The sequence below is a fragment of the Antedon mediterranea genome, chromosome 10 (genome assembly GCF_964355755.1).
Source record: "Antedon mediterranea chromosome 10, ecAntMedi1.1, whole genome shotgun sequence".
Classification (NCBI taxonomy): Eukaryota; Metazoa; Echinodermata; class Crinoidea; order Comatulida; family Antedonidae; genus Antedon; species Antedon mediterranea.
In genome coordinates this window covers 76,516-92,000 of record NC_092679.1, presented here as the reverse complement: position 1 = coordinate 92,000, position 15,485 = coordinate 76,516, and the positions used below count along the sequence as shown (strand labels likewise).

Here is a 15,485-nt window from a genome sequence, read left to right as displayed (position 1 = left end):
ACTGTATTATCAGCAAAGGCTTTCATATAGACTCTCTTCTCCCAGACGTTTTTTGGGTCCAGCAGCTACCTATACATTATAGTCGAGTTTCCAAATTCACAAAACTGTCAGCCTTAGATACTAAAGCTACCGCTATGAAACAGCTTATTAATGAATGTGTCCTCCTGGGACATAGCTGGCTAGAGCCGCGGCGCGAAAAACAAACAAGCAACTATACAAACATGGACGACGAGGATCGAACCAGGATACGTATACGCCTTACTGAGGTAATTGATTTGCTAGAGATTGAACAACAAAATGCTATTCAACCGTCTGTGCATTTAATACTTGATGGCATATGCAGGGACTGTCTGACATTTGGTATAGAAAACGAAATTGTATCACTCATCTTTGAAGCATCTCGAATATTTAAAGAAAGTCAGCACGGTAATACTTTTAGGCCTACAAGTGTTTTTGGCTATAGGCCTGAGACTGTTCACGGTTCACTTCCAGGTAGACCCAGATTACTCATCACTGAAGTACAGCTGTTATTTTTTATTGGTATGTAATGCGTTTATGTGTCTAGTGTAATTTAAATGTATACTTCTGTAGTGGCCGCAAAATCCCACGTGACATGTGTGAAGTACTATAGTAGTTTTAATTAACTAATTTAGGCATCGCATTTTCCGAGGTTTTTTCGCCCCTCCTTAGTTTATATATTTCACGTGGTGGAAGAAGTTAAAGCTATGCAAGGTTCACAGACGTCCCACATTATTCCACCACACATCATGAGGAGGCACCTGATGTCGTGGAACCTACTCCAAAGATGTGGAAGGGCATTATCGTGCTAGAGACACATCTTGTCACGCTGCCAGCTACATAGCCTACACGAGTAAGCCAAAATTTAGAGTGGGGTTGGTGAGCATCATGCCAAAATACGCAAAAAAAATGCCAAAATACGCAAATTGAGGGCGCTATGCATTGCCAAAATACGCAAATCATGCCAAAATACGCAAATTGAAGGCGCTATGCTTTGCCAAAATACGCAAATCATGCCAAAATACGCAAATTGAGGGCGCTATATGCTTTGCCAAAATACGCAAATCGTGCCAAAATACGCAAATTGAGGGCGCTATATGCTTTGCCAAAATACGCAAATCATGCCAAAATACGCAAATTGAGGGTGCTATATGCTTTGCCAAAATACGCAAATCGTGCCAAAATACACAAATTGAGGGCGCTATATGCTTTGCCAAAATACGCAAATTTGCTTTTTTGTTCTTACTGTGATTTCTTAAATTTTCTGCAGCCATGAATGTCACAAAGCAAGTGTCCAGTTTTATGCATTAAAAGTCTATTAGAATTGGTACTAGGCCTTAACAATTATTTGATTTCGGTCCATATAAATCCTAATTGTGGGACTTCGATATCTCGGATGCGTCCACATGATGACGACGATGATATTAAAGATGTATTGTCCCAAAATTTTTGTTGAATATTTTATTTTAATGTAACATAATAGTTAACCACTTTGACCAAAAATTGGATCGAAAAAAAATGTATTTACCTGAAAAAAATGTAATTTAAAGCCAAAAAAGTCAAATTGGCTGCCAGCCAATGGACTTTTGGTCATTGATTTATTATGTCATTTTATAAAAGTAAAAACATTATTTTTGTTCGTTTTTTTCCTATGGAAGTGATTAACTTTATTAAAACTACAAAATAACATATTCAAAGTCTGATTTAATTAATCTTCATTTTTCATGTTTTGGGGGACAATACATCTTTAAAGGCAAATTAAAGATCGCGTCCCCGGATGATCTCCTACAATTAGCTGAACATTTCCTTCAAGAGCTATTTAATTAGACATGTACTTTTCTAATTTTTCTATATTTTGGTATACAATTGCAACATTGGTTATTAAAACGTTGACCGGAAACTCCATGAGGTTGAATTAAATTTAAGATAATTGAATAACATCGATTTACATTCAACTTTATTATTAAAACATCCTGTTTGCAAAAAATGAAATTGAGTTACCACGGTAACGGAGTGCAAACAAATGCTGCCTTGGAAGGTGAAGGAAGCAGGTGATATTTCTAAAGCTAGTTTTCCACTATATAGGCGAATTTGTTCGCACGAATTGAAAGCGTCCGCTTTATACACATGCGTATTCATGTTTCCATCTTCCAAATCCCTCTCTACGCATGCGTTTAAGCTGACGTATTCGATTTGCCTAGTGGAAAATTGGCTTAAGGTAACTTTAGCTATGAATAACTGCACTGGACTAAAGAGTTATAATATATTTAATATTATTCTTTATAGAATACCAGGTAAATAATTTCAACGATTTTATCCCCCACTTACATAGAAACAAAATATTTTTTAAAAAGATAGCCATTTAGGCCTAATTGCTAAGAGGATTTTCCAGACGAAAAAAAAATAGAGAAAAATAATTTAAAATCAAAATTAAATTAAAACTCTTGTACCCGGACAAATCCAATACTAGATGTGTTCGTTAGCGGTTTACTAACATTCTCATTACAGTATTTGACTTTAGTGCTTCTAAAGAGACTGAAATGTTGAAATGCAATCTTTCAGTACTGTACCGTATTTGGTTTCCTGGGCTTAAGCTATTTTTGCATCATTGAAAATATTGATCAATTGTACCAGGTGACGTTGGCTTTGGTTTTCTCACACAACCTTTTCTAATCAACACATGTTGTCAAACAACATGCATCTGTTACTTAACCTCTCATCAGAGTTTTAGAAATTCAGCCCCTAAGCCTTTTTCGAATTGCATTTAGTAATAGTGTAGCCTAGACATCGAGAAAGGCAATGTAGGCTTACAATATGAGTTCAAGATTCAAGAAATTGTATTGGTCCAAATTGCAAAAATTGTATAATTAATAGTCAAATTAAAGATCGCTACTACCATGTTTGTCTGATTGACGTACTAAGTGTGACAGTAGCAGGTCTGACGGTTCGCTTTCCAACCCCCTCTCCACCAAGAGCTGCAAACCGTCGATATCTTGCTATACTCTGTAGCCAACAATGAAAGCTAACTCTGTGTTGATCGTTAAACCAATCACTGGCATAAGCAGTTGATAACAACATGTGTACATCGTGTTCATAATCTAAACCACATCTAGCAAACCGATCATAACATCTTTTAATGGCAGTAAAAACAGCGTCTGCTTCGATTGAGTCTGGTTTACTCAGTAAATTGCGAGCAATTAAAACAGATAATTGAGCAATTGATTCAGCAGTTGTTCCACATAAATATATCGAATCAAAATCTGATTCGTTGTTTTGTCGAGAAAATAGCTCTTCTTGAACTTTTTGTAGTTCTTTCCGAGTTGTAGACAATTCCTTTTCATATCGACGATTTCGAGAAAGGGATTCGTCTAAATTATCCTTTAAGCGTTTAATTTCTAATTCTCTGCGAGCAAGACGGAGTTCAAGCCTTTGATTCGGTTTATCTTTATTACAACTTGTTTCGATTTGTCCTGATACAACAGCACTTATCTCTTCACATTTCATCTGGTGAGATGGCAGTGCAAGACGACTAACCGTGACCCCGCATCCGGCGCATTCCACTGGGGCATAACCACACCTTTTTATGTGTTCTTCTATCGCTTCTACTTTCATAACAAGTTGACAACCTTTCTCATGATAATCACATTCAATACACATATTGTTTACTAAACCACGTATTGACCATACAGCACTTGCTTCACCGGCACTCATGGAAGAGCGGCACTGGGGACACGCCCCGGCACCAGGTCGCTCTAGCCATGTACTTAAACATAACTGGCAAAAGCAATGCCCACATCGTGTTACTACTGCATCTTCTAATATACCTGCACAAATGCCACAGCATAAGTTAGCATCAGGTTGAGATACAAATCGATGGACAGAAAATCCCATTTTTTTTTATTAAAAGAGGAAAAAGAACTTTAAAAAATCCAAACTGCTTCCTCTTTCAACAGTTGGTTTAATATGAACCAACAGCGAGTAGAGAATGAAGTAAGCATCGATTGAATAAACTATACACGCATAAATAGCACTAGATAATAATTTGTTGAAAATATGCCACCTCTGTTTTATTAAGCATACGATCGTATTTTCACGAGTGAATATCACGCATGCGTGAGACGATTACAGCTGGTTCACTTATGTTTATGAATGAAAACCAACAATTAATAAAATCGCACTATTCAACAATATTGAATGCAGAAAGAAATTCAGAGTTTATTGTTGAAAATTAATAAGGTGTGCGGACGAGCTGATCACAGTCCGTGAACCTCGTCAAAACTAACATTAAGTGTCGATATTATCTGGTAAAAATGATTTTATGCTAATGTTTAATCGAGTATTGGACACAGTTTAATAATTATCATGGTGATTGTAGAAAGGGTGGATAACAAACACAACAGCAACAAAATCCAATTTATAACAATTTGTATCTTGTTGCCACACACCATCGTTGCAGAAGTCGTTGCTCATGTTGGTTGATATACAAAAGTACCTGTCTCATCCCCCGACTATGACTCCTCGTATTTAACATCGGCCTCCTGTTTATCTGTGATTTTACTTATTTCCGTTCATGCAGGTGTTAAGTGGGTATCAATAGAAATTCATCTCGCATACTATCTTTGCTATGTCTGTGTATTCATATTGCTGATTATAAAGTGGCTTCAAGCATAGCCATGATTCACTTGTTTTGTTTAAATTTTAGTATCTTAACCAAGATAGAAACAATGAAAATTAACCGCTACTGAGCGAATACAAAATGCAATGAATTTTCCTGCATTGCATTGCATTGGTATATACCTATACTTGCAAAAAGAATGTTCAGCACGGTATAACTTTATTCCTCCCTAACACAAACCACCTAAACAACACCACCTCCCACTCCTTCACCCCTCATGATTCCAAACGGACGGGCGTCGTTATAAATAATGAAGAGCGAGCCATGTTATCATTGCCAATTCATTCCTTACCCTAACCACCTATACCCCACTTCACCCCTCATATTCCAAACGGACGGGCGTCGTTATACGGTGGGTAATTAATGAAGAGCGAGCCATGTTATCATTGCCAATTCATCCCTTACCCTCACCACCTATATCCCCTTCACCCCTCATATTCCAAACGGACAAGCGTCGTTATACAGTGAGTAAATAATGAAGAGCGAGTCATGTTATCATTGCCAATTCATCCCTTACCCTCACCACCTATATCCCCTTCACCCCTCATATTCCAAACGGACGGGCGTCGTTATACGGTGGGTAATTAATGAAGAGCGAGCCATGTTATCATTGCCAATTCATCCCTTACCCTCACCACCTATATCCCCTTCACCCCTCATATTCCAAACGGACAGGCGTCGTTATACGGTGGGTAATTAATGAAGAGCGAGTCATGTTATCATTGCCAATTCATCCCTTACCCTCACCACCTATATCCCCCTTCACCCCTCATATTCCAAACGGACGGGCGTCGTTATACGGTGGGTTATTAATGAAGAGCGAGCCATGTTATCATTGCCAATTCATCCCTTACCCTCACCACCTATATCCCCTTCACCCCTCATATTCCAAACGGACAGGCGTCGTTATACGGTGGGTAATTAATGAAGAGCGAGTCATGTTATCATTGCCAATTCATCCCTTACCCTCACCACCTATATCCCCCTTCACCCCTCATATTCCAAACGGACGGGCGTCGTTATACGGTGGGTAAATAATGAAGAGCGAGCCATGTTATCATTGTCAATTAATCATTACCGTCGAACGTAGTGTTTTATCATGAAAGTCATTTGAAAGTAATTCATTGTAACTAACCCATACACATATTATCTTATCAGAGGACGCAATGATATTCGAGTCAATCTGTCAATGCATTTGGTATAAACTATTTCAAATGAACTTCAAATATATTTAGGGTCCACTTATTCCCTTAACTCGTTAATTAGAATCGTCTTTCTTGAATATTGTAATCATGTTGGGTAAAGTAGTAACAACTTCATATCATATTGTATTTGTGAATGGGCTTATAGATAATAAGGTGTTATTCCAATAATCATTTATATTTTGTTTGCGCTAACATTCTTCCTGATGTAGCATATACTTGTATTAATAACCCTCGTTTATATAAGTATTCTGTGATACAGGGTGTTGATTTCATAGTTACAGATACTACAGGACTACTATTTCATGTTTTTTTTTGTTATGGCATTGCACCAACACTTACCATTGACCCTTCCTAAGATATATCAGTGTCATTAAAAAGCAATTCAAGACTGTATTACCAGTATTAGTTTTGTATTTTGTGTTAAACTAACAAAATGGATCCGTTTGAGCAACGTTTAAGACGCGTTCGAGAGAGTGCCACTGCGCGCGAGAGAAAACGTTTACTATTGGTCAATGATGCGTACACGAGATTAAGTAATGTCTTGCCGCAAGATTTCATTGGAAATGGTACTAAATTGGATATCTTAAGGGGAGCTGTTAGATATATACAACTGCTAGATCTACAGTTATCTAAGTATGAAATGAGACAAGCAAAGACTTTAAATCAGTGTATTGAGTGTGGCACCGATTCAAAGATGGTTGTCAAGTAGGTTATTTAAGTTCAATATTTATTACGCAGCAAATGAAACCAACGTAGGGAAGTAACGCAAGTAAATTTACTGTCAAATTACAATTAATTACTTCGATCGTTCGTCTTTCATGGGAAACATCTACTTTTATAATTTTATTTCACATTAAAGTGTAGTCAATTGCGCCTTGTCCTATAGTAACAGTGATCAAACATGTGAAAGCCAACCCAATTCATTTGTACGTGTGTACTCATATAATTACACAATAATTATTTTAGCTCCAGTGATCGTAGCAACCACCAACGCACAAGGTACTCGTTTGACACTTGCTCCACAGAAGCGCATTCACATGATATCACTGCTGCACCATCAACCGCATGTGCTCTAATGCAAAGTACAGTAGGTAAATTACATTGATATACATCTGAAACAAATTATTGAAAAGAATTGCATAATATTAAACATATAAAAAGAAATCTCTTCGACATCAATATCCTAAGAACTCCAGGTTGGACAGAATAACAATGTGATATTTATTTTACTTCCTCTTTTCAGAGATCAGGTCTAAAAAACTGTCTAACCTGTTTATCATGACCATCATCCTTTTAAATTGAATCTGGTTTAGATCCAGGTTTCATTACAGTAGTTTTTCAATTGTTCATTGCATCGGTAATCTGATTGTTTTTAGCTAATGAGATTCCTATTCAAATCATTAAATAAATGTATATAACAATGTGTTTGTTTCTGAAGAATCACTTAACACATTTTAAAAAGAAATTCTTTAATTATAATCACATTTCACACAAACGACGTCTGAATTGCAAAAGGCTATTTGTACCTGAATTTAATAACGAAAGCTTAAGTTCGGGAGTTAAGAGATCAGTATTCTATCATAGTAATTCGACGATAACGGGGGTGGGGGAAACATCGGCCTAAAACAACTATCACTGTATTCACTTTTTATGTTTTTTTGTATTTAGGCTAATTATGACAATATTAGTATTAACCATTATGACTTGTATTTATTAGTGACAGCCTAGGTTCATCCTGGATATCTGTAGGCCTATATAGTATCATTAGTACTAATACAGTGCATTTATGTTACAGGTAATCGCACGGTCGAACACAGGACTTTGATTGACCTGGATGACCCTCCACCAAAGTGTAACATTTCCTGGTTTTAATCGAATTGAACGTCGTCCTGGAGATTGTTTTTCTTCTATGCAAATAATTCGTTATCGCGATAGAATTGTCTTTTGCAGTTTAGTCTCTTCTCACCCCTCCCTTTTTATGTTTTACTGAAAATAAAACTTAAACATTAAAAAAAACAGTCCACGGAATAATTAAAATATAAAAAATACAAGTAAATGTAGGCTAAGCACTTATCATTTAGGCCTAAAGTATACTATAGTACGTATTATTGATTATAAATTTGAATAATGTGTGCAAATTGCTTTATTGTAAGAAGGTGTTTAAAACGATTTAGTGGGTATCACAAACAACTTCTTACACTTTTTGTAATCTGCCTTTTTGTTCCCGAAAACTGCGGCCTATTTGCGGTACTATCATGAGATTATGCTTTAACATTAGGAATTATCACAGCTTAAGCCCCTTTAGAATTAGGTCTACGTCAACATGTATACATTATTTAAACTATAGGCCTAGACTTATATACTTTTAAGAATTCTTTAGTTAATTATATAAATATGATCCTTCACCAAAAATTATTTATAATACGAATTGTACTCTTATATGTTATAATTATTATTATATAAATTACTGATACGGTATCTTTGAATGCCATGCTAATTTTGTCCAATAAAATCGCTTCAGGTTTTATTTGTACAGGGAATTTGTTTTGTGCGTGTTTGGGAAAGACGAAACACGTTATGTCAGGTGAGCTTTTAGTTGCTACGTCGCCTACTTCTTATCGTGGATTGTAAACCTAATCACGCTACCGTGGAACGTTAACATAATTAGCACTTTAAAAACAAAACGTTTTACAATCTATGTGGATGATTAAGATACCAACATGGCCAATCTCTATGACGCACACGGACTGCTGGTCATATCATGAAACATTCAGTTTTACAATAATAAAACAAAAACAACCACCTTTAACATGTTGCTATTAGGCCTTCATATAAAAAGTTACTGTCACAATTGTTCGTTTTGGCTAAACAATTCGTTAATTTACCTCACTTTACCTGACAAAGGATAATCAAGAAACGTCCCCTTTCAATCATCTTGTGTTAAAAGGGGATTATCTTTTCTGTTAATGGGTTGAGATGATCAGCTTAATTTTATAACAATACGATTTCACAGATTACTTTGGTATTTACAGAAGAATTCGACCAATCAAAAAACGGCAGTCATTTCACAGGTTGTCTTCAAAGTCAACATCACGATACAAAATAAATCTAAATCACACTGAATTTCAGTATGTAACGTTATATCATCCTGCTCAAGATTTCTGTCAAGATCTTAATTTATAACATTACGATAATGCAGGACGCACGAAGAATGGCCTCGGGTTTTCGATTTTCTCCAGCGCAGCATGGCGGATTTTATCCAGTTTCAATGAGTTCGCATACTTTACCATCATTTACAATAGATAGTATCCTATCACCTAGATCATTCGCTTACCATGCATTACCTAACCCCTACGCACCCGCGACGAGCCCTTCTTCTTCATCACCTTCTGAATACCACATGGGTAAGTTCAACATGTTTTTTTTTAAATATTGACTTTATAGGCCTAATTAACATTTACAAATCTAAACAATAAAACCATGGATTCACAAAATCGAGAATATCAACCACATAATTATGATTTGATGTTTATGAATTTTTTTGATAATTAAAATAGAGTAATCCGAGGTTGAATTTATTTTACGTAAAACTAACTTATTCTCCTTAAAGCTTATTCACCCTTTGCCGGTTACTGTATACCAAATGAGATCACAAGCCGTATGTACAAGAGGAAGCGTCGGCGGCACAGAACCATATTTACAGAACAACAACTAGAACAACTTGAAGAAACATTTGATAAAACTCACTACCCTGATGTCGTAAAGAGAGAAGAATTGGCTGTGCAAATAAAACTTAAAGAAGAAAGAGTTGAGGCAAGTTTTGAAAAACAATTGTGGGGAGAGAGGGGAGAGGGAGAAAGGAAGGCATCCAGATATTATTAGAAATATCATTAAGAAAATCGGGAAGAAAGGAGACCAGTCACGTGCACGTGCCTCCTCACCCTTTTTTCAAGAAAGTGATGTACAATCGTTATAATCACAGATCTATTTCGGACTTAATTCCATTTTATAGATTTTAATAAGGCTTCTGTTCAATTCTAAATTCTGTTTACAAAAAAAATAGCCTAATATAAAACTGATTGGAACAATACAATTTATTATTATATCTCATAATAAACAGTTTTCGCTTATATAAAGTTTGTTCCTAAACCTCAGTCACTCAATGGGTACTTTTAGTCTGTTTTTAATTACTTAATATTGTGAAATTTAGACCTGGCAGACGTGCCTGTATCGTTCTGTTTATATCGTCCTTATCTTAAAGTGTTTTGTTAAACCTTTAGAATATGTTTTTTAAACTTCGGCCTACCGCCTACCTTTCTTATAAATTATGTTTTTAATCATATCAGGTTTGGTTTAAAAACAGACGGGCTAAATGGAGAAAACAACAGCGTCATAAACTAGAAGACATGTCAAGAACTTGTCACGTTATTGAAAGAGGTGATAGGCTACAAAGATGCGGCGATGAAACGGGACAAAATGAACTCAACATTTGGTTAACAAAGATCAAAAACGTACAGGAATTCAATAACCAACGTTGCCGTTACGACGAATCACATGCACTGTCAGAAGAAGATAACGACGACGAAAATGAACAATTTCATATACAAAGGACAATGCCTTTAGGGAAGCCATATGAAACATGCATAATTAATTCTATTCCCGTGGAATAAATTATTACTTGTATTATTCAATATACACAATTTGTTTTTGTTTACTTTACCTTGCCATAGATTCTACTGTCAGCTGTACTTATAAATATTGTACGTCATCGAAAATAAATTAATAAATGTCTTACTGAAAACCAACTTTTATTTTGTCGAGTAGTAACCTATAATAAAACTTATTCACTTTGACCAAAAAATGAATTCTGATCGAGAATCATTTTTTGATTAAAAATTTTATTAATCTTCATTTTGCTTTAACTGGACAATTATGTACATCGAGGAAAACTTCAGTCCAGTGTTCATTACCTGAAAGGTAAAAAGTACTGTAATTTTATTTAAAGTTTGACAATGTAATAGGCCTATAAAATAAGTTTTTGGAAGTGAATTAGCGAACGACACAGAGCGAAACACAATTGCAACAACATAAACAAGAAATATTTCTTACAAAAAACGCTGCTCGATATTTTAAAATTAATCATTGTTCTTTCTTCAGATATATTTATGATTAATAATTAAAAAGATGTCCTTTAATCGCAAAAATACATACAATTCACATGTTCATTTAAAAATGGTCAATTTTGAACTTTACTCAACCTGAGGCATGCAACTGAATACCCTCTGGCGACAACGTGACTTACTTCACGGCGGTACAAGTGAGAATTCTTCCCACCAGTCTGTTGATTCGTGTCAACCAATCAAAGGGCGAGAATCCAAAATCGTTCAACCGTGAGCCCTCATAGACTCTCTTTTCCCAGACGTTTTTTTTTTGGGTCCAGCAGCTTGTTGGATCTATACATTATAGTCGAGTTTACAAAGTCGCAAAACTCTCGGCCTTAGATACTATAACATACCTCCATGCTATAACTGCTGCTTGCTTTAGCTTCTGAATGAGTATTCCTCATAGGACGTAGCGGCGTGAAAATCGAAGATCGTATATATAGCGCCATCACGCGCTATATAAGATAAAGAGGAGTAATTAAATCATCAAACAAACAAGGAGGAGACAACAACAATAATTCCTAAACACAAAATTTGTTTTTTTAAATTGTTTTCATCTTACAATGCTCTAGGCCTAGCTAGATCCCTATAAACCCAGTATTAAAAGGTATGACTGGTATTTTAATGTTACCATCATTAAGTTTGCCTAGGTCTAGGAGGGCTAAGCCTAGGAGCTAGGTAGGCTAGGCCTAGCCTACTACTAGCCTAGGGCCTAGGCCTAGGCTAGCTGTAGGTAGGCTAGGCGCTCTGTAGTAGTAGTAGTAGACGGACTACTAGAGAGGGCATATGACCAACTCAACTTGGCCTAATCCCTAGAGAGTAGGACTAGGAGGAGGCTTATCCTGCGGCGGCAGCCTACTATCTAGTAGTAGGCTGAGCTAGTAGCAGTAGGGCCAGGCCTATTTATACTGCTACTATGATGATTGATGGGGAGGCCAGGCCTAGAAGACTAGGCTATTCCTGCTAGCTAGGTCCATGGCCCTGTCCTGTATTCCTACTAGTTAGAGGTTCTTACTAGTAGTATTAGTAGTAGTAGGCCTGGCCCTAGTTGAGTTAGTAGAAGTAGGAACAGCCAGGGAGTTTTTATATATTAAAATTATAATAATAATAATAATAATCTAAAGGCAAAATACTGAAAAATGACAATGCTGTGGGTATCAGTGGCTACGTTTGTGTGATTGTAAGCACGGCAAGAGTGATATAAGTTTTTAAAAGATTGAACAATTAGTAGCTAGAGGGCTAGGCCTACTAGATAATATAATAATCATGTTTTAGAGGCCCGATCAACTCAAGTTTGAGATTTGCTGGTGGTGACTTGATATTACCAATTGTGTTCTGACTGAGTAACTGTATGCGTATGCTGTTCAATCTCCGATGTGTTCTGACTGAGTACTGTATGCGTATGCTGTTCAATTGTGTTCTGACTGAGTACTGTATGCGTATGCTGTTCAATTGTGTTCTGACTGAGTACTGTATGCGTATGCTGTTCAATTGTGTTCTGACTGAGTACTGTATGCGTATGCTGTTCAATCTCCGATGTGTTCTGACTGAGTACTGTATGCGTATGCTGTTCAATTGTGTTCTGACTGAGTACTGTATGCGTATGCTGTTCAATTGTGTTCTGACTGAGTACTGTATGCGTATGCTGTTCAATTTCTCTAATTATCCAATTAATAATACTTAATACAATAATAAAGAGAGGCTTCAACTCAACGTTTTGACCTGATTTATCTGCTGAGTATGCCAGCTATAGACATACATACCAGTGAGTGGTCAAGCAGTTAAGACAGTGGAACCGAATACCTTGCCATATTGACATCAGCAAGGGTTCGAACCTCACTTGCTCCATGGTTCTGGTGGTAAAACGAGTCTTCTCGAATAAGGATTATAAAGCGTAGTTCCACCTGGCTCATGTGCAAGAACCTATTGCATCTTTTGAGACGAGTAGGGGGTTACCCCGGTGTACTAGTATACACACAGCCACTGTCACTCATCAAGAGGGCCTCTTGATATTTGTTGATGGATTCAAACATAGTACTACAAATGGAGAGAGGCATTATATTCCAATACATAAAAGTTTTGGTCCTCTCTCCTTTATATTTTTTTTGTAATGTATTATTATACAGTACCATATGGACAATTGTCTTAAATAAAAGTTGAATTGAATTTATTGTCTGCATGCGCTGTTTAGGATCACCCTCTATAAATAAGGTGTAATAAAAAAAAAAATAAAAAAATACTAGCCTATAGTAGCAGGGCCTATAAATTATTATATTTTTTGTTAATATACAGATAAATTTGATTATCTTTAATACATAATGGCTGAGGTGCATGTTATTGGTGAGATCATTGGGGCCAGTGGGTTTCCAGTTCATGATTTATACTGTAAATGGGGAATACACACAGGTATGTTATAAATAATGTTGACAATAGTTATGATATTAAACATCTTAGGGCCAAATTGGTAATTCAATTCTTGTTGTGAAAAAGCAACAATAATATGGCTAACTACACATTGTTACCGTTTGTGAGTCCCACTTGGTGTCGTGTTTGTATGATTGAAACAAGCAAGTTTTCCATTTCCAAGTGTGATGATTTTCAAGATGTGTTTTAAAATTAGACACTGAAGAAACATTAACATAATAGTGTTTCATTTATTGCTGGTAACGGAAACATTTCCGACCTTTTTCTATGATAGATGGAAGCATGTATATGCAATCAATACATGGTTTAGATTTGATATATTATCCACAGCAAGTTTGGTAACTATAGAACTTTTTAAAAATTTAGGTGGTGCATGGAGGGTGTTGGCAGGATTACGTGAGGGTCAAACACAAGTTGATATTCCACAAAGTAAGGACTTTGCAGTGTGGTGCCATCCTATTGATATTCACTTTGCCACAAAAGGATTACAAGGTCAGAAACAATTTTATAGTAAATTTATTACATTTTTCATATTCATTTTGAACAATAAATTAAAGCACCATTCCCTACAATTGTTGACGTTTTGATAGGAGGAGCTAGTATGTTTAAAAATAGATGTTTTTGAAATGTCAAACCCAACTTTTAATAAATCTTTGAATTCTTTTTTTTTCAGGATGGCCTAAGTTGAATTTTAAAGTTTTTCATCAAGATTCGTACGGTCGCAGTGAACTACATGGGTATGGATTCTGTCATATTCCAACATCACCGGGAACTCATGATATTGAATGTGTTACATGGCGACCTGCTGGTTCCTATCGTGATCAGGTCACACAATTTTTCCTTGGAGGTGGACCACAGTTGCGTAACCCTGACATGGTGTATAGCGCAGAGCGCTACACATTACAGACAGTTGCTATGGGAAAAGTTCACTTGCAATTAGGAGTTGTGTTTAGAAATTTTGACAAATATGGTGTTGAGTGTTGATTGGTCATTTCAGTTCCCATTTATTTATAAACTTCTAATTGTTGATACAAAATTCAGTGTCTTTTAATTAAAACATACAGGTGATGAAGCACCAAAATATGGTTTCTTTGTCTATGTGCTGAAATAATATATTTAACAATGTTTTTAAAACTTAACAAAAATTATATTCATATACAGTACTCAATGGTTTTATTTACAAATACTGTAAGAATAAAAAACAATGAACTTACTGTATAAGATTGAATTATACTATACAGGATTTTATTGGTAGCCTATTGTTTAAATTAATTTTTTCTCTTTTTTAATATTTATTATATTTTCATTAAATAGTTTGTAAATAAAATTGTTTGTAACAGTGCATACTGTTCTCTTTTTGTAATTGGTGTATTAGTGTTTGGTTTTGTATAGATACTGTAAATCCATACATTTGTATTGTAATCAACCTTCAAAAAACAATTATGGTTAAAAAAATGAATATTATTACCCATTGCAGATTGTAAATATACATTAAAGAATTTCAATGTTGATTGTCAACTGAATAAAATACAGTAGTTATGAATTGAACAGATTTTGTTGTCACAGAACATGATTTTAAACAACAAGATGTAAAAACAATGCATTACTATAGAGAATCGCTGTACAAACTAAACACGCACATAGAGCGTGCATCATGGGCGCACAGCCAGAGCTGTTCCGAAATTGCTGTTTTTGTTGTTTAAAATCATGTTCGCAGTAACTTTATGATTTCGTTAATATCTTAATAAAAACCTTTAAACAAATTGATTGTTTTGATATTAAATTCGATAGTTAAAGCCTTTTGAACATTATACATTTTTAAAACAAAAGACTCAACTCTACTCTACATAGGAACACTTGGACACAAACATGGTTTCTAATCCATTCAAAGTCGTCATAACTCTTTATATATAATGGATGGCTCTCTGCTAGAGTAAGTGAGTGCTATCTGTATACTGCTCTCTAACGGTTGAAGTTTTCTGCTGGGAGGATGGTGTGGCT

General features: G+C 35.7%; 4 protein-coding genes across 6 annotated transcripts; 3 read left to right on the top strand and 1 right to left on the bottom strand.

The window, feature by feature from the left end:
• Nucleotides 1–2,061: 2,061 nt before the first annotated feature.
• On the bottom strand, nucleotides 2,062–3,909 carry LOC140060819 (E3 ubiquitin-protein ligase NRDP1-like). Its single transcript, XM_072107168.1, has one exon. It carries the CDS (start codon nucleotides 3,907–3,909, stop codon nucleotides 2,911–2,913), a length of 999 nt encoding a protein of 332 aa, XP_071963269.1. The 3' UTR covers nucleotides 2,062–2,910.
• Nucleotides 3,910–6,331: 2,422 nt separating this feature from the next.
• Nucleotides 6,332–8,384, top strand: LOC140060830 (uncharacterized). 2 transcript variants are annotated; one of them, XM_072107181.1, is made up of 3 exons: nucleotides 6,332–6,603; nucleotides 6,865–6,985; nucleotides 7,694–8,384. In XM_072107181.1, the coding sequence occupies exons 1-3, from the start codon at nucleotides 6,332–6,334 to the stop codon at nucleotides 7,721–7,723; spliced, it is 423 nt and encodes a 140-aa protein (XP_071963282.1). In that variant the 3' UTR covers nucleotides 7,724–8,384. The 2 variants fall into 2 exon arrangements, with proteins under 2 accessions (XP_071963282.1, XP_071963281.1); XM_072107180.1 differs by having other exon boundaries at nucleotides 6,865–6,989.
• Nucleotides 8,385–9,109: 725 nt separating this feature from the next.
• Nucleotides 9,110–10,568, top strand: LOC140060864 (uncharacterized). Its single transcript, XM_072107224.1, has 3 exons — nucleotides 9,110–9,302; nucleotides 9,509–9,711; nucleotides 10,245–10,568. The coding sequence occupies exons 1-3, from the start codon at nucleotides 9,110–9,112 to the stop codon at nucleotides 10,566–10,568; spliced, it is 720 nt and encodes a 239-aa protein (XP_071963325.1).
• An 820-nt stretch (nucleotides 10,569–11,388) lies between these two features.
• LOC140060033 (B9 domain-containing protein 2-like) lies at nucleotides 11,389–15,223 on the top strand. 2 transcript variants are annotated; one of them, XM_072106069.1, is made up of 4 exons: nucleotides 11,389–11,667; nucleotides 13,353–13,466; nucleotides 13,851–13,976; nucleotides 14,158–15,221. In XM_072106069.1, the coding sequence occupies exons 2-4, from the start codon at nucleotides 13,379–13,381 to the stop codon at nucleotides 14,466–14,468; spliced, it is 525 nt and encodes a 174-aa protein (XP_071962170.1). In that variant the 5' UTR covers nucleotides 11,389–11,667; nucleotides 13,353–13,378; the 3' UTR covers nucleotides 14,469–15,221. The 2 variants fall into 2 exon arrangements, with proteins under 2 accessions (XP_071962170.1, XP_071962171.1); XM_072106070.1 differs by lacking the exon at nucleotides 11,389–11,667 and adding an exon at nucleotides 11,683–12,825 and having other exon boundaries at nucleotides 14,158–15,223.
• The last annotated feature ends 262 nt before the right edge of the window (nucleotides 15,224–15,485 follow it).